This window comes from Oncorhynchus gorbuscha, unplaced genomic scaffold (genome assembly GCF_021184085.1).
Source record: "Oncorhynchus gorbuscha isolate QuinsamMale2020 ecotype Even-year unplaced genomic scaffold, OgorEven_v1.0 Un_scaffold_770, whole genome shotgun sequence".
NCBI lineage: Eukaryota > Metazoa > Chordata > Actinopteri > Salmoniformes > Salmonidae > Oncorhynchus > Oncorhynchus gorbuscha.
This window is the reverse complement of record NW_025745804.1, coordinates 101,439-123,822: the sequence shown is the minus strand read 5'-3', so window position 1 is coordinate 123,822 and position 22,384 is coordinate 101,439. Positions and strand designations below refer to the sequence as shown.

The following is a 22,384-nucleotide window of genomic DNA, read 5'->3' as shown; positions in this document are numbered from 1 at the left end:
CACTGGTGTCCCCAGGGCTCTGTTCTAGGCCCTCTCCTATTCTCGCTATACACCAAGTCACTTGGCTCTGTCATAACCTCACATGGTCTCTCCTATCATTGCTATGCAGATGACACACAATTAATCTTCTCCTTTCCCCCTTCTGATGACCAGGTGGCGAATCGCATCTCTGCATGTCTGGCAGACATATCAGTGTGGATGACGGATCACCACCTCAAGCTGAACCTCGGCAAGACGGAGCTGCTCTTCCTCCGGGGGAAGGACTGCCCGTTCCATGATCTCGCCATCACGGTTGACAACTCCATTGTGTCCTCCTCCCAGAGCGCTAAGAACCTTGGCGTGATCCTGGACAACACCCTGTCGTTCTCAACTAACATCAAGGCGGTGGCCCGTTCCTGTAGGTTCATGCTCTACAACATCCGCAGAGTACGACCCTGCCTCACACAGGAAGCGGCGCAGGTCCTAATCCAGGAGACTTGTCATCTCCCGTCTGGATTACTGCAACTCGCTGTTGGCTGGGCTCCCTGCCTGTGCCATTAAACCCCTACAACTCATCCAGAACGCCGCAGCCCGTCTGGTGTTCAACCTTCCCAAGTTCTCTCACGTCACCCCGCTCCTCCGCTCTCTCCACTGGCTTCCAGTTGAAGACCATGGTGCTTGCCTACGGAGCTGTGAGGGGAACGGCACCTCAGTACCTCCAGGTTCTGATCAGGCCCTACACCCAAACAAGGGCACTGCGTTCATCCACCTCTGGCCTGCTCGCCTCCCTACCACTGAGGAAGTACAGTTCCCGCTCAGCCCAGTCAAAACTGTTCGCTGCTCTGGCCCCCCAATGGTGGAACAAACTCCCTCACGACGCCAGGACAGCGGAGTCAATCACCACCTTCCGGAGACACCTGAAACCCCACCTCTTTAAGGAATACCTAGGATAGGATAAAGTAATCCTTCTCACCCCCCTTTAAAAGATTTAGATGCACTATTGTAAAGTGGCTGCTCCACTAGATGTCATAAGGTGTACGCACCAATTTGTAAGTCGCTCTGGATAAGAGCGTCTGCTAAATGACTTAAATGTAAATGTAAATGACACAATAAATGCATTATTGACACAATAAATATATTGACACAATAAATATATTGACACAATAAATATATAGACACAATAAATATATTGACACAATAAATATATTGACACAATAAATATATAGACACAATAAATATATTGACACAATAAATATATTGACACAATAAATATATTGACACAATAAATATATTGACACAATAAATATATTGACACAATAAATATATAGACACAATAAATATATTGACACAATAAATATATTGACACAATAAATATATAGACACAATAAATATATTGACACAATAAATATATTGACACAATAAATATATAGACACAATAAATATATTGACACAATAAATATATTGACACAATAAATATATAGACACAATAAATACAGAATGTATAAGTATAACTTTTGGTTAAAACATTCTTATGAAAAAATATATGTATTATAATTGAATATTATAATTGAAAATATGTCACTCATCTTTGTTTTTTTTTAATTGATGAGTTTCCTTCAAACGCACATCTTATGACGCCATTTCGAGCTGAACCGTGATTGGTGGATTGAGGGGGGCGGTAACTATACATTCAGGAAGAGGTCCATGGACTGTAAACTCTGCTAGCTTGCTATTTGAATCCGATGGAAAAATAACTCCGTTTGGTCGTTAAATCGTCGTTAACCATGTCTGCAAGAAACCCGGGCATGCCCCTTGGTGAGACTCGCTTCTTTATTGTGGAAAATACATGTGTATCCTGAAACATTAGTCAAATCCAGCGAAATAGCTATCGATTGTGTTAGCATGTGCAGCTAGCTAGTATCAACTCTAGCTACTACCGTAGAGGGTGTGTTTTATGTTTAGGATATTCTTGATAATTAATGTTTTGACTGTGACACTTAGGCCTAACAGGACGAGTTTAGTTTCAAACAAATGCATGTAAGAAGTAACGTTACCGCTCGTATGTATTACAATCACTGCACATTTATCCTGTCAACTTGTAATATATATATATATATATATATATATATCTCTAACGTGAGTTAAGGAACATGCAGAGACCAGAGATACTTTGTATCATGTCTAGTGAACACCGTAAAGATAGTATCTAGTTAACGTTACGTACTGAATATTGGTGGTGTTGACTCATGATGTCCTGGATAATGTTTCACACGACACTCAGTGCAGCCAGGGTGAATCACTATCAGTGATCTCTTGTGGTCTGACTGTACTAAGATCCCGGAAAACATTTCGAAGCAGGCCTAACCATCGGTTGTTAACTACTGTAAGCCTACATGATATTCAGTAGATATCTGAACAGAATAGTGGATTCGGAGAGAAAAAGGCCTACGTATATATATATATATATATATATACTTATGTGTAAGCGTTGTGGACAGCGACCACATACCAACTAAAGTGTTTCTTATCAACCTTCCATATTGATTGTGTGTGTGTGTGTGTGTGTGTGTGTGTGTGTGTGTGTGTGTGTGTGTGTGTGTGTGTGTGTGTGTGTGTGTGTGTGTGTGTGTGTGTGTGTGTGTGTGTGTGTGTGTGTGTCAGACCTGGAATGGGTGTCCAAGGTGCGGGTGAACACCCAGGCAGTGCTGAAGAGAGCTCAGCAGATCCAAGGACGCAATAAGAACACGAAACAATGGCAGGTAGGAGGAGCCTTTGGTTTAATACCTTCATCTCCAATGTTGGGGGTTTAATACCTTCATCTCCAATGTTTTCCTTTGGGGTTTAATACCTTCATCTCCAATGTTTTCCTTTGGGGTTTAATACCTTCATCTCCAATGTTTGGGGTTTAATGCCTTCATCTCCAATGTTTTCCTTTGGGGTTTAATGCCTTCATCTCCAATGTTTGGGGTTTAATACCTTCATCTCCAATGTTTTCCTTTGGGGTTTAATACCTTCATCTCCAATGTTTTCCTTTGGGGTTTAATACCTTCATCTCCAATGTTTTCCTTTGGGGTTTAATACCTTCATCTCCAATGTTTGGGGTTTAATACCTTCATCTCCAATGTTTTCCTTTGGGGTTTAATACCTTCATCTCCAATGTTTTCCTTTGGGGTTTAATACCTTCATCTCCAATGTTTTCCATTGGGGTTTAATACCTTCATCTCCAATGTTTTCCATTGGGGTTTAACACCTTCATCTCCAATGTTTTCCTTTGGGGGTTTAACACCTTCATCTCCAATGTTTTCCTTTGGGGGTTTAATACCTTCATCTCCAATGTTTTCCTTTGGGGTTTAATACCTTCATCTACAATGTTTTCCATTGGGGTTTAATACCTTCATCTCCAATGTTTGGGGTTTAATACCTTCATCTCCAATGTTTGGGGTTTAATGCCTTCATCTCCAATGTTTTCCTTTGGGGTTTAATACCTTCATCTCCAATGTTTGGGGCTTAATACCTTCATCTCCAATGTTTTCCTTTGGGGGTTTAATACCTTCATCTCCAATGTTTTCCTTTGGGGTTTAATACCTTCATCTCCAATGTTTTCCATTGGGGTTTAATACCTTCATCGCCAATGTTTTCCATTGGGGTTTAATACCTTCATCGCCAATGTTTTCCATTGGGGTTTAATACCTTCATCTCCAATGTTTTCCTTTGGGGTTTAATACCTTCATCTCCAATGTTTGGGGTTTAATACCTTCATCTCCAATGTTTTCCTTTGGGGGTTTAATACCTTCATCTCCAATGTTTTCCTTTGGGGTTTAATACCTTCATCTCCAATGTTTGGGGTTTAATACCTTCATCTCCAATGTTTGGGGTTTAATACCTTCATCTCCAATGTTTGGGGTTTAATACCTTCATCTCCAATGTTTGGGGTTTAATACCTTCATCTCCAATGTTTGGGGTTTAATACCTTCATCTCCAATGTTTGGGGTTTAATACCTTCATCTCCAATGTTTGGGGTTTAATACCTTCATCTCCAATGTTTGGGGTTTAATACCTTCATCTCCAATGTTTGGGGTTTAATACCTTCATCTCCAATGTTTGGGGTTTAATACCTTCATCTCCAATGTTTGGGGTTTAATACCTTCATCTCCAATGTTTGGGGTTTAATACCTTCATCTCCAATGTTTGGGGTTTAATACCTTCATCTCCAATGTTTGGGGTTTAATACCTTCATCTCCAATGTTTGGGGTTTAATACCTTCATCTCCAATGTTTGGGGTTTAATACCTTCATCTCCAATGTTTGGGGTTTAATACCTTCATCTCCAATGTTTGGGGTTTAATACCTTCATCTCCAATGTTTGGGGTTTAATACCTTCATCTCCAATGTTTGGGGTTTAATACCTTCATCTCCAATGTTTGGGGTTTAATACCTTCATCTCCAATGTTTGGGGTTTAATACCTTCATCTCCAATGTTTGGGGTTTAATACCTTCATCTCCAATGTTTGGGGTTTAATACCTTCATCTCCAATGTTTGGGGTTTAATACCTTCATCTCCAATGTTTGGGGTTTAATACCTTCATCTCCAATGTTTGGGGTTTAATACCTTCATCTCCAATGTTTGGGGTTTAATACCTTCATCTCCAATGTTTGGGGTTTAATACCTTCATCTCCAATGTTTGGGGTTTAATACCTTCATCTCCAATGTTTGGGGTTTAATACCTTCATCTCCAATGTTTGGGGTTTAATACCTTCATCTCCAATGTTTGGGGTTTAATACCTTCATCTCCAATGTTTGGGGTTTAATACCTTCATCTCCAATGTTTGGGGTTTAATACCTTCATCTCCAATGTTTGGGGTTTAATACCTTCATCTCCAATGTTTGGGGTTTAATACCTTCATCTCCAATGTTTGGGGTTTAATACCTTCATCTCCAATGTTTGGGGTTTAATACCTTCATCTCCAATGTTTTCCTATACCGACTCATAAGATGAAGTGATGCTCAGTTTGTATCCTATTAGAATAAGGATGTGCAGTATTCTCAGTTTGTATCCTACTGTTAGAATAAGTATATACAGTATGTCTGGTATGGTTGTGTGTGTTATCTAGTGTTGAAGTGATGCTATTAGAATAAGGATATACAGTAGGTCTGGTATGGTTGTGTGTGTTATCTAGTGTTGAAGTGATGCTATTAGAATAAGATATACTAGTAGTATGGTTGTGTGTATTATCTAGTGTTGTGATGCTATTAGAATAAGGATATACAGTATGTCTGGTATGGTTGTGTGTGTTATCTAGTGTTGAAGTGATGCTATTAGAATAAGGATATACAGTAGGTCTGGTATGGTTGTGTGTGTTATCTAGTGTTGAAGTGATGCTATTAGAATAAGGATATACAGTAGGTCTGGTATGGTTGTGTGTGTTATCTAGTGTTGAAGTGATGTCCACACCAACCCCTTGTATTGAGAACCATCAGTTAAACACCCCGGTATGAGTTGACATCGGGCTCTGTGTTACAACATTACCCACAATGCTCCCTGTCTATCTCCAGGCGGCGTGGCTGCTGCGGGCGGTGACCTGTATTGACCTGACGACCCTGGCCGGTGACGACACACCCGGCAACGTCCACCGGCTGTGTATGAAGGCTACCCAGCCGGTACGCTACGACCTGCTGAAGAGCATGGACATGCAGGACAAAGGTAGTGGGGTGTCTGTCTGTCCGTATCTCTCTCCTCCTCACCCTGCTCTGTGTTAAATGTGCTACTCCACATCGCGACGCGCTCCTTGTTTGGGCCACTGGAGGGCGACGCGCTCCTTAGTTTACCCACTGGAGGGGCGACGTGCTCCATGTTTGGGCCACTGGAGGGCGACGTGCTCCATGTTTGGGCCACTGGAGGGCGACGCGCTCCTTGTTTGGGCCACTGGAGGGAGACGCGCTCCTTGTTTGGGCCACTGGAGGGAGACGCGCTCCTTGTTTGGGCCACTGGAGGGAGACGCGCTCCTTGTTTGGGCCACTGGAGGGCGACGTGCTCCTTGTTTACCCACTAGAGGGCGACGCGCTCCTTAGTTTGCCCACTAGAGGGCGACGCGCTCCTTAGTTTACCCACTAGAGGGCGACGCGCTCCTTAGTTTGCCCACTGGAGGGCGACGCGCTCCTTAGTTTGCCCACTGGAGGGCGACGTGCTCCTTAGTTTGCCCACTGGAGGGCGACGCGCTCCTTAGTTTGCCCACTGGAGGGCGACGCGCTCCTTCGTTTGCCCACTGGAGGGCGACGCGCTCCTTAGTTTGCCCACTGGAGGGCGGCTCCTTAGTTTGCCCACTGGAGGGCGACGCGCTCCTTAGTTTGCCCACTGGAGGGCGACGCGCTCCTTAGTTTGCCCACTGGAGGGCGACGCGCTCCTTAGTTTGCCCACTGGAGGGCGACGCGCTCCTTAGTTTGCCCACTGGAGGGGACGCGCTCCTTAGTTTGCCCACTGGAGGGCGACGCGCTCCTTAGTTTGCCCACTGGAGGGCGACGCGCTCCTTAGTTTGCCCACTGGACGCGCTCCTTAGTTTGCCCACTGGAGGGCGACGCGCTCCTTAGTTTGCCCACTGGAGGGCGACGCGCTCTCCTTAGTTTGCCCACTGGAGGGCGACGCGCTCCTTAGTTTGCCCACTGGAGGGCGACGCGCTCCTTAGTTTGCCCACTGGAGGGCGACGCGCTCCTTAGTTTGCCCACTGGAGGGCGACGCGCTCCTTAGTTTGCCCACTGGAGGGCGACGCGCTCCTTAGTTTGCCCACTGGAGGGCGACGCGCTCCTTAGTTTGCCCACTGGAGGGCGACGCGCTCCTTAGTTTGCCCACTGGAGGGCGACGCGCTCCTTAGTTTGCCCACTGGAGGGCGACGCGCTCCTTAGTTTGCCCACTGGAGGGCGACGCGCTCCTTAGTTTGCCCACTGGAGGGCGACGCGCTCCTTAGTTTGCCCACTGGAGGGCGACGCGCTCCTTAGTTTGCCCACTGGAGGGCGACGCGCTCCTTAGTTTGCCCACTGGAGGGCGACATGCTCTTGTGTTTCACATGGTATGCCTATCTTTGGTGTTGGTGAAGAGTAACTAAATATTCTGGCTGTATCTGTGTATCTAGGTGTGACTACTGCAGCGGTGTGCGTGTACCCATCTCGTGTGGCTGATGCTGTGAAGTCACTGAAAGCAGCCAACTCCAGCCTACCTGTCGCCTCAGGTAAGAGAGAGAGAGAGAGAGGAGGACAAGTCTACCTCCGGGTCATTCTGTAGTTGGACAGTCCAGGTGTATGTTGCTTAATTATAACACAATCAAAACGGCTCATACAGCCGCAACATGAATGAAATAACAGAATATTGTGACGTGGAAAAACTAGATGGTGACTCAGCGACGTCTCTCTCCATCCTGCTCCTCCTCTCCTCAGTGGCGACCGGTTTCCCTGCAGGCCAGACCTCTCTGAAGACCAGGCTGGAGGAGGTCCGTATGGCTGTAGAGGATGGAGCTATGGAGATCGATATAGTCATTAACAGGACTCTGGCCCTCACTGGCCAGTGGGAAGGTGTGGTATATATTATTATAGACACTCACTGGACATTTTATTAGGTACACCCGGCTAGTACCGGTGTCAGACCACCCTTTAGTTCCAGAACAGCCTGTTACGTACAGTCAGTCAACATGAATATGTAAACATACAGTCGGTCAACATGAATATGTACATACAGTCAGTCAGTCAGTCAACATGAATATGTACATACAGTCAGTCAGTCAACATGAATATGTACATACAGTCAGTCAACATGAATAGTCAACATGGATATGTACATACAGTCAGTCAACATGAATATGTACATACAGTCAGTCAGTCAACATGAATATGTACATACAGTCAGTCAACATGAATAGTCAACATGAATATGTACATGCAGTCAGTCAACATGAATAGTCAACATGAATATGTACATACAGTCAGTCAACATGAATATGTAAACACAGTCAGTCAGTCAACATGAATATGTACATACAGTCAGTCAGTCAACATGAATATGTACATACAGTCAGTCAACATGAATATGTACATACAGTCAGTCAGTCAACATGAATAGTCAACATGGATATGTACATACAGTCAGTCAACATGAATATGTAAACATAGTCAGTCAGTCAACATGAATATGTACATACAGTAAACATACAGTCGGTCAACATGAATATGTAAACATACAGTCGGTCAACATGAATATGTAAACATACAGTCGGTCAACATGAATATGTACATACAGTCAGTCAGTCAGTCAACATGAATATGTAAACATACAGTCGGTCAACATGAATATGTAAACCTAGTCAGTCGGTCAACATGAATATGTACATACAGTCGGTCAACATGAATATGTAAACATAGTCAGTCAGTCAACATGAATATGTACATACAGTCGGTCAACATGAATATGTAAACATAGTCAGTCAGTCAACATGAATATGTACATACAGTCGGTCAACATGAATATGTAAACATAGTCAGTCAGTCAACATGAATATGTACATACAGTCAGTCAACATGAATATGTAAACATACAGTCAGTCAACATGAATATGTAAACATAGTCAGTCAACATGAATATGTAAACATACAGTCAGTCAGTCAGTCAGTCAACATGAATATGTACATACAGTCAGTCAGTCAGTCAACATGAATATGTAAACATACAGTCAGTCAACATGAATATGTAAACATAGTCAGTCGGTCAACATGAATATGTAAACATACAGTCAGTCAACATGAATATGTAAACATACAGTCAGTCAACATGAATATGTAAACATACAGTCAGTCAGTCAACATGAATATGTAAACATACAGTCAGTCAGTCAACATGAATATGTAGTCAGTCAACAGTCAGTCAGTCAACATGAATATGTAAACATACAGTCAGTCAACATGAATATGTAAACATAGTCAGTCGGTCAACATGAATATGTACATACAGTCGGTCAACATGAATATGTACATACAGTCAGTCAGTCAACATGAATAGTCAACATGAATATGTACATACAGTCATACAGTCAGTCAACATGAATATGTAAACATACAGTCAGTCAACATGAATATGTAAACATACAGTCAGTCAACATGAATATGTAAACATACAGTTGGTCAACATGAATATGTCAACATGAATATGTACATACAGTCAGTCAACATGAATAGTCAACATGAATATGTACATACAGTCAGTCAACATGAATAGTCAACATGAATATGTACATACAGTCAGTCAACATGAATATGTACATACAGTCAGTCAACATGAATATCAGTCAACATGAATATGTACATGCAGTCAGTCAACATGAATAGTCAACATGAATATGTACATACAGTCAGTCAACATGAATATGTACATACAGTCAGTCAACATGAATAGTCAACATGAATATGTACATACAGTCAGTCAACATGAATAGTCAACATGAATATGTACATACAGTCAGTCAACATGAATAGTCAACATGAATATGTACATACAGTCAGTCAACATGAATATGTACATACAGTCAGTCAACATGAATCTGTACATACAGTCAGTCAACATGAATATGTACATACAGTCAGTCAACATGAATATGTAAACATACAGTTGGTCAACATGAATATGTACATACAGTCAGTCAACATGAATATGTACATACAGTCAGTCAGTCAACATGAATATGTACATGCAGTCAGTCAACATGAATAGTCAACATGAATATGTACATACAGTCAGTCAACATGAATATGTACATACAGTCAGTCAGTCAACATGAATATGTACATGCAGTCAGTCAACATGAATAGTCAACATGAATATGTACATACAGTCAGTCAACATGAATAGTCAACATGAATATGTACATACAGTCAGTCAACATGAATAGTCAACATGAATATGTACATACAGTCAGTCAACATGAATATGTACATACAGTCAGTCAGTCAACATGAATATGTACATACAGTCAGTCAGTCAACATGAATATGTAAACACAGTCAGTCAGTCAACATGAATATGTACATACAGTCAGTCAACATGAATATGTACATACATCAGTCAGTCAACATGAATATGTACATACAGTCAGTCAACATGAATAGTCAACATGGATATGTACATACAGTCAGTCAACATGAATAGTCAACATGAATATGTAAACATAGTCAGTCAGTCAACATGAATATGTACATACAGTCAGTCAACATGAATATGTACATTCAGTCAGTCAGTCAACATGAATATGTACATACAGTCAGTCAACATGAATAGTCAACATGAATATGTACATACAGTCAGTCAACATGAATAGTCAACATGAATATGTACATACAGTCAGTCAACATGAATATGTACATACAGTCAGTCAGTCAACATGAATATGTAAACACAGTCAGTCAGTCAACATGAATATGTACATACAGTCAGTCAACATGAATATGTACATACAGTCAGTCAGTCAACATGAATATGTACATACAGTCAGTCAGTCAACATGAATATGTACATACAGTCAGTCAACATGAATAGTCAACATGGATATGTACATACAGTCAGTCAACATGAATAGTCAACATGAATATGTAAACATAGTCAGTCAGTCAACATGAATATGTACATACAGTCAGTCAACATGAATATGTACATACAGTCAGTCAGTCAGTCAACATGAATATGTACATACAGTCAGTCATGGTCAACATGGATATGTACATAGTCAGTCAACATGAATAGTCAACATGAATATGTAAACATAGTCAGTCAGTCAACATGAATATGTACATACAGTCGGTCAACATGAATATGTAAACATACAGTCGGTCAACATGAATATGTAAACATACAGTCGGTCAACATGAATATGTACATACACAGTCAGTCAGTCAACATGAATATGTAAACATAGTCAGTCGGTCAACATGAATATGTAAATAGTCAGTCAACATGAATATGTAAACATACAGTCGGTCAACATGAATATGTACACATACAGTCAGTCAACATGAATATGTACATACAGTCAGTCAACATGAATATGTAAACATACAGTCGGTCAACATGAATATGTAAACATACAGTCAGTCAACATGAATATGTACATGAATAACATACAGTCAGTCAACATGAATATGTAAACATACAGTCAGTCAACATGAATATGTAAACATACAGTCAGTCAACATGAATATGTAAACATACAGTCAGTCAACATGAATATGTAAACATACAGTCAGTCAACATGAATATGTAAACATACAGTCAGTCAACATGAATATGTAAACATACAGTTGGTCAACATGAATATGTAAACATACAGTCGGTCAACATGAATATGTACATACAGTCAGTCAGTCAGTCAACATGAATATGTAAACATACAGTCGGTCAACATGAATATGTACATACAGTCAGTCAGTCAGTCAACATGAATATGTACATACAGTCAGTCAGTCAGTCAACATGAATATGTACATAGTCAGTCAGTCAGTCAACATGAAGATGTAAACATACAGTCAGGTCAACATGAATATGTACATACAGTCAGTCAACATGAATATGTACATACAGTCAGTCAACATGAATATGTACATACAGTCAGTCAGTCAGTCAACATGAATATGTAAACATACAGTTGGTCAACATTTTGGGGCCACTTAGAAATGTCCTTTTTTTAATCCATTAAAATTACATCAAATTGATCAGAAATACATTGTAGACATTGTTAATGTTGTAAATGACTATTGTAGCTGGAAACGGCTGATTGAACTATGATGTTGCTATGGCAGTATGAGCTATGGTGTTGCTATGGCAGTATGAGCTATGGTGTTGCTATGGCAGTATGAGCTATGGTGTTGCTATGGCAGTATGAGCTATGGTGTTGCTATGGCAGTATGAGCTATGGTGTTGCTATGGCAGTATGAGCTTTGGTGTTGCTATGGCAGTATGAGCTTTGGTGTTGCTATGGCAGTATGAGCTTTGGTGTTGCTATGGCAGTATGAGCTATGGTGTTGCTATGGCAGTATGAGCTATGATGTTGCTATGGCAGTATGAGCTATGGTGTTGCTATGGCAGTATGAGCTATGGTGTTGCTATGGCAGTATGAGCTATGGTGTTGCTATTGCAGTATGAGCTTTGTGTTGCTATGGCAGTATGAGCTTTGGTGTTGCTATGGCGGTATGAGCTATGGTGTTGCTATGGCAGTATGAGCTATGGTGTTGCTATGGCAGTATGAGCTATGGTGTTGCTATGGCAGTATGAGCTATGGTGTTGCTATGGCAGTATGAGCTATGGTGTTGCTATGGCAGTATGAGCTATGATGTTGCTATGGCAGTATGAACTATGGTGTTGCTATGGCAGTTTGAGCTATAATGTTGCTATGGCAGTATGAGCTATGGTGTTGCTATGGCAGTATGAGCTATGGTGTTGCTATGGCAGTATGAGCTATGATGTTGCTATGGCAGTATGAGCTATGATGTTGCTATGGCAGTATGAACTATGATGTTGCTATGGCAGTATGAACTATGGTGTTGCTATGGCAGTATGAGGTATGATGTTGCTATGGCGTTGCTATGACAGTGAAGGTGTGTGGTGGAGTGTCTCTCCTCAATATAAAGTGTCCATTTTTAAATCCCCTCTGTCTCCTCAGCCATGTATGAGGAGGTGTGTCAGTTCAGAGAGGCCTGTGGGGAGGCTCACATGAAGTCCATCCTGGCTATAGGAGAGCTGGGGACCTACACCAATGTCTACAAGGCTAGTCTGGTGGCTATGATGGCTGGTGAGTGTACACACACACACACACACACACACACACACACACACACACACACACACACACACACACACACACACACACACACACACACACACACACACACACACACACACACACACACACACACACACACACACACACACACAGGGCCGGTGTTATATACACTTGGGATCCAACTCGCATTTCCTCTCTCGTTGACGAATGATTTGTGAAAATCCGAGTTGAATGCGCTCATCTCTCCTGTGAATCAGGCCCAGTGATATTGTTTTTCACAAACGGTGCAGTTTGTCATGTTCTCCTGTGGGGGGCGCTGTTGATCAGGCTGTACTCTCTGTCTCTGTACTTAGCTAACCTGATGAACACTCTCTCTTTTTCTCTCACACACACACACACACACACACACACACACACACACACACACACACACACACACACACACACACACACACACACACACACACACACACACACACACACACACACACACACACACACACACACACACTGAACTGTACACTTAGCTACCCGGCTCATAATAATCCTGATTACTGTACCAAATTGTCAGCCGGTCCGATAGAGATCATTATTAAAATACATTGCTTTTGTCTCAGTGCTTCTGCTCCTTAATCTCCCCTTGTTCTATAAATTGCGTATGAGATTCCAGAAATTGAATGATAATTTTGCCTATTAATCTATGACTGCGGCTATTTTACTCCGACGCACGCACACACACACACACACACACACACACACACACACACACACACACACACACACACACACACACACACACACACACACACACACACACACACACACACACACACACACACACACACACACACACACACGCGCGCGCTAGCCAAATGGAACGAGCGTCATTACCGCCATCCTCGTTTAATAACCTCTATCAATTATCAGCTCATTAACATCCCCCATAACCCATGTACAGAATTACTCCTCTGTCTGAGGGGGGGGGGGGTTATGAGGAAGAGAGGGGGGTTATGAGGAAGAGAGGGGGTTATGAGGAAGAGAGGGGGGGGGGTATGAGGAAGAGAGGGGGGGGGTTATGAGGAAGAGAGAGGGGGGTTATGAGGAAGAGGGGGTTATGAGGAAGAGAGGGGGTTGAGGGGGTTATGAGATAGAGAGAGGGGGGTTATGAGAGAGAGAGGGGGTTATGAGAGAGAGAGGGGGGGGTTATGAGGAAGAGAGAGGGGGTATGAGGAAGAGAGAGAGAGAGGGGGGGGGTTATGAGGAAGAGAGGGGGGTATGAGGAAGAGGGGGTTATGAGGAAGAGAGGGGGTTGAGGGGTTATGAGGAAGAGAGAGGGGGAGGGTTATGAGGAAGAGAGGGGGGTTATGAGGAGGAGAGGGGGTTATGAGGAGGAGAGAGAGGGGGTTATGAGGAAGAGAGGGGGGGGTTATGAGGAAGAGGGGGTTATGAGGAAGAGAGAGGGGGGTTATGAGGAAGAGAGGGGGGTTATGAGGAAGAGAGGGGGGTTATGAGGAAGAGAGGGGGGGGATGAGGAAGAGAGAGGGGGGTATGAGGAAGAGAGAGGGGGGTATGAGGAAGAGAGAGGGGGGTATGAGGAAGAGAGAGGGGGGTATGAGGAAGAGAGAGGGGGGTATGAGGAAGAGAGAGGGGGGTTATGAAGAAGGGGAGTATGAGGAAGAGAGGGGGATTATGAGGAAAGAGGGGATTATGAGGAAGAGAGGGGGTTATGAGGAAGAGAGGGGGGTATGAGGAAGAGAGGGGGTATGAGGAAGAGAGAGGGGGGTTATGAGGGAGAGAGGGAAAGATGGTGAGCGAGTTGGGGGATTATGAGGAAAGAGGGGGGATTATGAGGAAGAGAGGGGGATTATGAGGAAGAGAGGGGGATTATGAGGAAGAGAGGGGGGATTATGAGGAAGAGAGGGGGATTATGAGGAAGAGAGGGGGATTATGAGGAAGAGAGGGGGATTATGAGGAAGAGAGGGGGGATTATGAGGAAGAGGGGGGATTATGAGGAAGAGGGGGATTATGAGGAAGAGAGGGGGGATTATGAGGGAGAGAGGGGGATTATGAGGGAGAGAGGGGGATTATGAGGGAGAGAGGGGGGATTATGAGGGAGAGAGGGGGATTATGAGGGAGAGAGGGGGATTATGAGGGAGAGAGGGGGATTATGAGGAGAGAGGGGGATTATGAGGAGAGAGTTGGGGGGTTATGAGGAAAGAGAGGGGGTTATGAGGAAGAGAGGGGGGGGGGTTATGAGGAACAGGAAGAAAGGGAGGGGGTTATGAGGAAGAGAGGGGGTTATGAGGAAGAGAGGGCGGGTTATGAGGAAGAGCGGGGGTTATGAGGAAGAGCGGGGGGTTATGAGGAAGAGAGGGGGTAATGAGGAAGAGACGGGGGGTTATGAGGAAGAGAGGGGGGGGTTATGAGGAAGAGACGGGGGTTATGAGGAAGAGAGGGGGGTTATGAGGAAGAGAGGGGGGTTATGAGGAAGAGAGGGGGGTTATGAGGAAGAGAGGGGGGGGTGAGGAAAGAGGGGGGGGTTATGAGGATGAGAGAGGGGGTTATGAGGATGAGAGAGGGGGTTATGAGGATGAGAGAGGGGGTTATGAGGATGAGAGAGGGGGTTATGAGGATGAGAGAGGGGGTTATGAGGATGAGAGAGGGGGTTATGAGGAAGAGGGAGGGGTTATGAGGAAGAGGGAGGGGTTATGAGGGAGAGGGAGGGGGTTTTGAGGGAGAGAGGGAAGAAATAAAGAAACTCTGAATGTAACAATACATAGGACATATCTGTAAAGGGCTCATCAGTCTAGTAATGTAACAATACATAGTACATATCTGTAAAGGGCTCATCAGTCTAGTAGTGTAGCAATACATAGTCTGGTAATGTAACAATACATAGTACATATCTGTAAAGGGTTCGTCAGTCTAGTAGTGTAACAATACATAGTCTGGTAATGTAACAATACATAGGACATATCTGTAAAGGGCTCATCAGTCTAGTAATGAGCTGTCGTTACAGACTAGGGAGGAGGAGGAAGAAGGGATGGGGGGGGGAAGGAGGGCAGAATAGAGGGATTATGTTTTTTGCCAGGGTTTGTGGTTCATCTATTAAAAGCGTGTCATTTCATCTTCTATTTTTATCTAGAAAGCTGATAAGACATAATTGTCTCAGAAGGAAAGGAAGGGGATAAATGTAGGGATGGAGGGGAGGGGAGGGAAGGGAATGAATGTAGGGATGGAGGGGAGGGGAGGGAAGGGAATGAATGTAGGGATGGAGGGGAGGGAAGGGGATGAATGTAGGGTTATATTGATGAGGCAGGCAGCACACACCCTCTGTTAGCTCTGTCACAGTGTCACAGACACCATATGTTCTCCTCTGGCTCTGGAGACCCTGGGAGCAGAGCAGCCCTCTCTGGAGACCCTGGGGGCAGAGCGGCCCTCACTGGAGACCCTGGGGGCAGAGCGGCCCTCACTGGAGACCCTGGGGGCAGAGCGGCCCTCACTGGAGACCCTGGGGGCAGAGCGGCCCTCACTGGAGACCCTGGGGGCAGAGCGGCCCTCACTGGAGACCCTGGGGGCAGAGCGGCCCTCACTGGAGACCCTGGGGGCAGAGCGGCCCTCACTGGAGACCCTGGGGGCAGAGCGGCCCTCACTGGAGACCCTGGGGGCAGAGCGGCCCTCACTGGAGACCCTGGGGGCAGAGCGGCCCTCACTGTAATGTCTCTGGAGACCCTGGGAGCGGGGCGCCCCTCTCTGGAGACCCTGGGAGCAGAGCGGCCCTCACTGTAATCTCTCTGGAGACCCTGGGAGCAGAGCGGCCCTCTCTGGAGACCCTGGGGGCAGAGCGGCCCTCTCTGGAGACCCTGGGAGCAGAGCGGCCCTCACTGTAATCTCTCTGGAGACCCTGGGAGCAGAGCGGCCCTCTCTGGAGACCCTGGGAGCGGGGCGGCCCTCACTGTAATGTCTCTGGAGACCCTGGGAGCGGAGCGGCCCTCAGTATAATGTTTCAGTCAGAGATACTTTAGAACTAGCTGTGCCTCTTATACTGTAGTAGTATCATATTGTTTTTTTTTTGTCCAGTCTGATGACATCTCTACATTGCCTATATTTATTCAAACAAAATTTATTTCTCGAATTTCTAGAATGTTTAAATGTGTGTGTTGTATTGTAGGTCATCTGTATGTCTAGTTTCCTATTTCTATAGCTCATTCTGCTTGAATGGGATCTCTTTGGAATTGTAGACGGTTGAAAAGCTGAGTAGATTCCATATTGATGTCAAGAAGGAATTGTGATGGTGACAATAACACGACATTCCTAACAGATCGTTATCTCACATGTTAATTCACTGCATTCGGAATGTATTCAGACCCCCTGGTTTTCCCCTCACATTTTGTTACGTTACAGCCGTTACACATTTTGTCCCCTCATCAATCTACACACACGACCCCGTAGTGACATCGCAAGACCCCGTAGTGACATCGCAAGACCCCGTAGTGACATCGCAAGACCCCGTAGTGACATCGCAAAACCCCGTAGTGACATCGCAAGACCCCGTAGTGACATCGCAAGACCCCATGATGACATCACAAGACCCCGTAGTGACATCACAAGAACCCATGATGACATCACAAGACCCCGTAGTGACATCGCAAGACCCCGTAGTGACGTCACAAGACCCCGTAGTGACGTCACAAGACCCCGTAGTGACGTCACAAGACCCCGTAGTGACGTCACAAGACCCCGTAGTGACGTCACAAGACCCCGTAGTGACGTCACAAGACCCCGTAGTGACGTCACAAGACCCCATAGTGACATCACAAAAACAGATTTGTAGAATTCTTTGCAGGAAAACAAAATGAAATATGACATTTACATAAGTATTCAGGCCTTTTACTCAGTTACTTTGTTGAAACACCTTTGGCAGTGATTACAGCATTGAGACTTCTTGGGTTTGACGCTACAAGCTTGGCACACCTGTATTTGGGGAGTTTCTCCCCTTCCTCTCTGCAGATCCTCTCAAGTTCTGTCAGGTTGGATGGGGAACGTTGCTCCCCAGATATTTTCATGTCTCTCCAGAGATGTTTGATCAGGTATCTAGTCTGGGATCTGGCTGGGCCAGCAAACATTTCAAAAAAAAACCTGTTTCGCTTTGTCATTACGGGGTTACTGTGTGAAGGTTGATGAGGGTTTAGTGTTTTTACATTTAACAAAAAGTCCAGGGTTTTGAATACCTCCCCAAATGCTCTGTAGGTCCGTTGGTGGAATGAGGTCGTCTTTTTAACAACGTCTGTGTGTGTGTTTGTGTTACAACAGGGTCGGACTTCATCAAGACGTCAACAGGGAAGGAGTCTGTCAACGCTACCTACCCTGTCGCCATAGTGATGGTCAGAGCCATCCGGGACTACTTCCTGAAGACTGGACATAAGGTATGGCTCTTAGTGTGTGTGTGTGTGTGTGTGTGCTTTTTTTCAGATTCCATTCAGTCAAGTTAGCTGAATGAACTCAGTTGTAATCGATGCCGTTCAACATCAGATATATGTTGTTACCTAAAACCAGATTGAAATGAACAATGTTCCCTGATGAATGGCCCTCCGTCCCTCGTGAAGTTGTGTGGTCGCCTCTCTGACCTCTACAGCCGTTGTTCCTGTGTCCTGTGACTCGTACACCCCACTAGGTTGGTTTTAAGCCTGCTGGTGGGATCCGTACAGCCAAGGAGTCGTTGGTGTGGCTGACTCTGATGAAGGAAGAGCTGGGAGACGAGTGGCTGAGCCCTCGCCTCTTTAGACTGGGGGCTAGTAGCCTGCTGGCTGACATAGAGAGACAGGTACACACACACACACACACACACACACACACACACACACACACACACACACACACACACACACACACACACACACACACACACACACACACACACACACACACACACACACACTCCATCCAACACACGTCTCATAACGTGACCGATTTAGTGCTGAGAGTGGAAAGGCTTGGTACTGTAGGAGACCATAATGGTTTAGTTTGTCCATTAGTCATGACCTTTTAACCTTATACATGTCAGTGTTCTCCTAATAACAACGGGGTCACAGCGGGGTCATATTGAAATGATTTACCTGTCATCCTCTTTCATCTTCCGTTTTTACTTCCTGTTTCTCTCTTCTTCTTCTTCTCTTTTTCTCCTCCAGATCTACCATCACGTGACTGGTCGCTACGCAGCCTATCACCAGATGCCCATGGCCTGAAACCACGGTTACCATTTCCAAAGTGACCAATTCCGAAACCTCACCCGAACCAGCCTATCGCTGTGCAAGATACCTCTGTTGTTGGACTTGGAGAGAGAGCCTGATGTTTTACTGTGTACAGTACTACTCGTATATCTGTCATTTTACTGTGTACAGTACTACTGGTATATCTGTCATTTTACTGTGTACAGTACTACTGGTATAGCTGACATTTTACTGTGTACAGTACTACTGGTATATCTGTCATTTTACTGTGTACAGTACTACTGGTATATCTGACATTTTACTGTGTACCAGACATACAGTACTACTGGTATATCTGGCATTTTACTGTGTACAGTACTACTAGTATATCTGGCATTTTACTGTGTACCAGACATACAGTACTACTAGTATATCTGTCATTTTACTGTGTACAGTACTACTAGTATATCTGTCATTTTACTGTGTACAGTACTACTGGTATATCTGTCATTTTACTGTGTACAGTACTACTGGTATATCTGTCATTTTACTGTGTACAGTACTACTGGTATATCTGTCATTTTACTGTGTACAGTACTACTGGTATATCTGACATTTTACTGTGTACCAGACATGCAGTACTACTGGTATATCTGTCATTTTACTGTGTACAGTACTACTGGTATATCTGACATTTTACTGTGTACCAGACATGCAGTACTACTGGTATATCTGTCATTTTACTGTGTACAGTACTACTGGTATATCTGACATTTTACTGTGTACAGTACTACTGGTATATCTGTCATTTTACTGTGTACCAGACATGCAGTACTACTGGTATATCTGACATTTTACTGTGTACAGTACTACTGGTATATCTGTCATTTTACTGTGTACCAGACATGCAGTACTACTGGTATATCTGACATTTTACTGTGTACAGTACTACTGGTATATCTGACATTTTACTGTGTACAGTACTACTGGTATATCTGTCATTTTACTGTGTACCAGTCATGCAGTACTTCTGGTACATCTGCCTCTTTGTGCCTTGAGACAGCTAGCCAGTATGGTTTCATCTAGTCCCCATCCATACTACTGGTATATCTGTCATTTTACTGTGTACAGTACTACTGGTATATCTGTCATTTTACTGTGTACAGTACTACTGGTATATCTGTCATTTTACTGTGTACAGTACTACTGGTATATCTGTCATTTTACTGTGTACCAGACATGCAGTACTACTGGTATATCTGTCATTTTACTGTGTACAGTACTACTGGTATATCTGGCATTTTACTGTGTACCAGACATACAGTACTTCTGGTACATCTGCCTCTTTGTGCCTTGAGACAGCTAGCCAGTATGGTTTCATCTAGTCCCCATCCATACTACTGGTATATCTGCCTCTTTGTGCCTTGAGACAGCTAGCCAGTATGGTTTCATCTAGTCCCCATCCATACTACTGGTACATCTGCCTCTTTGTGCCTTGAGACAGCTAGCCAGTATGGTTTCATCTAGTCCCCATCCATACTACTGGTACATCTGCCTCTTTGTGCCTTGAGACAGCTAGCCAGTATGGTTTCATCTAGTCCCCATCCATACTACTGGTACATCTGCCTCTTTGTGCCTTGAGACAACTAGCCAGTATGGTTTCATCTAGTCCCCATCCATACTACTGGTACATCTGCCTCTTTGTGCCTTGAGACAGCTAGCCAGTATGGTTTCATCTAGTCCCCATCTATACTACTGGTACATCTGCCTCTTTGTGCCTTGAGACAGCTAGCCAGTATGGTTTCATCTAGTCCCCATCCATACTACTGGTACATCTGCCTCTTTGTGCCTTGAGACAGCTAGCCAGTATGGTTTCATCTAGTCCCCATCCATACTACTGGTACATCTGCCTCTTTGTGCCTTGAGACAGCTAGCCAGTATGGTTTCATCTAGTCCCCATCCATACTACTGGTATATCTGCCTCTTTGTGCCTTGAGACAGCTAGCCAGTATGGTTTCATCTAGTCCCCATCCATACTACTGGTACATCTGCCTCTTTGTGCCTTGAGACAGCTAGCCAGTATGGTTTCATCTAGTCCCCATCCATACTACTGGTATATCTGCCTCTTTGTGCCTTGAGACAGCTAGCCAGTATGGTTTCATCTAGTCCCCATCCATACTACTGGTACATCTGCCTCTTTGTGCCTTGAGACAGCTAGCCAGTATGGTTTCATCTAGTCCCCATCCATACTACTGGTATATCTGCCTCTTTGTGCCTTGAGACAGCTAGCCAGTATGGTTTCATCTAGTCCCCATCCATACTACTGGTACATCTGCCTCTTTGTGCCTTGAGACAGCTAGCCAGTATGGTTTCATCTAGTCCCCATCCATACTACTGGTATATCTGCCTCTTTGTGCCTTGAGACAGCTAGCCAGTATGGTTTCATCTAGTCCCCATCCATACTACTGGTACATCTGCCTCTTTGTGCCTTGAGACAGCTAGCCAGTATGGTTTCATCTAGTCCCCATCCATACTACTGGTATATCTGCCTCTTTGTGCCTTGAGACAGCTAGCCAGTATGGTTTCATCTAGTCCCCATCCATACTACTGGTACATCTGCCTCTTTGTGCCTTGAGACAGCTAGCCAGTATGGTTTCATCTAGTCCCCATCCATACTACTGGTACATCTGCCTCTTTGTGCCTTGAGACAGCTAGCCAGTATGGTTTCATCTAGTCCCCATCCATACTACTGGTACATCTGCCTCTTTGTGCCTTGAGACAGCTAGCCAGTATGGTTTCATCTAGTCCCCATCCATACTACTGGTACATCTGCCTCTTTGTGCCTTGAGACAGCTAGCCAGTATGGTTTCATCTAGTCCCCATCCATACTACTGGTACATCTGCCTCTTTGTGCCTTGAGACAGCTAGCCAGTATGGTTTCATCTAGTCCCCATCCATACTACTGGTATATCTGCCTCTTTGTGCCTTGAGACAGCTAGCCAGTATGGTTTCATCTAGTCCCCATCCATACTACTGGTACATCTGCCTCTTTGTGCCTTGAGACAGCTAGCCAGTATGGTTTCATCTAGTCCCCATCCAAACAATGTGAAACTATGACGCTGAATGAATGGAGTGTTGATGAGTCCGTATTAATGAACCATTGTAGTTGTTTTGAGAGTACTATATTATAGACGAGATAAAACTCTTAATTCAGTATTTCTATTGCTGTTGTAATGAAAGATTGCCACCCATTCTAATCATGACTGTCTGGACATTTTGTTGGGAGATGTTGAAGTGTGATTAAAGACCATCAAACATTATGGATTGTTATTCACATGAGATAAAGTCAGGAAACCGTATTGTGCATTAGGTTCTGACAAAATGGAGATTGGT

At 44.2% G+C, this 22,384-nt stretch overlaps 1 protein-coding gene across 1 annotated transcript; it reads left to right on the top strand.

Moving 5' to 3' along the window:
• Nucleotides 1–1,635: 1,635 nt before the first annotated feature.
• On the top strand, nucleotides 1,636–22,311 carry LOC124020213 (deoxyribose-phosphate aldolase-like). Its single transcript, XM_046335544.1, has 9 exons — nucleotides 1,636–1,794; nucleotides 2,641–2,738; nucleotides 5,533–5,680; nucleotides 7,104–7,199; nucleotides 7,405–7,539; nucleotides 12,663–12,791; nucleotides 18,096–18,208; nucleotides 18,457–18,606; nucleotides 18,971–22,311. The coding sequence occupies exons 1-9, from the start codon at nucleotides 1,764–1,766 to the stop codon at nucleotides 19,025–19,027; spliced, it is 957 nt and encodes a 318-aa protein (XP_046191500.1). The 5' UTR covers nucleotides 1,636–1,763; the 3' UTR covers nucleotides 19,028–22,311.
• The last annotated feature ends 73 nt before the right edge of the window (nucleotides 22,312–22,384 follow it).

Excerpts from the sequence above, each read along its gene's own strand:
- LOC124020213 (XM_046335544.1), top strand. The coding sequence starts at position 1,764 with ATGTCTGCAAGAAACCCGGGCATGCCCCTTG. Across the intron at positions 12,792-18,095 it reads TCTGGTGGCTATGATGGCTG|GGTCGGACTTCATCAAGACG; the intron begins GTGAGTGTACAC and ends GTGTTACAACAG. Across the intron at positions 18,607-18,970 it reads TGGCTGACATAGAGAGACAG|ATCTACCATCACGTGACTGG; the intron begins GTACACACACAC and ends TTTCTCCTCCAG.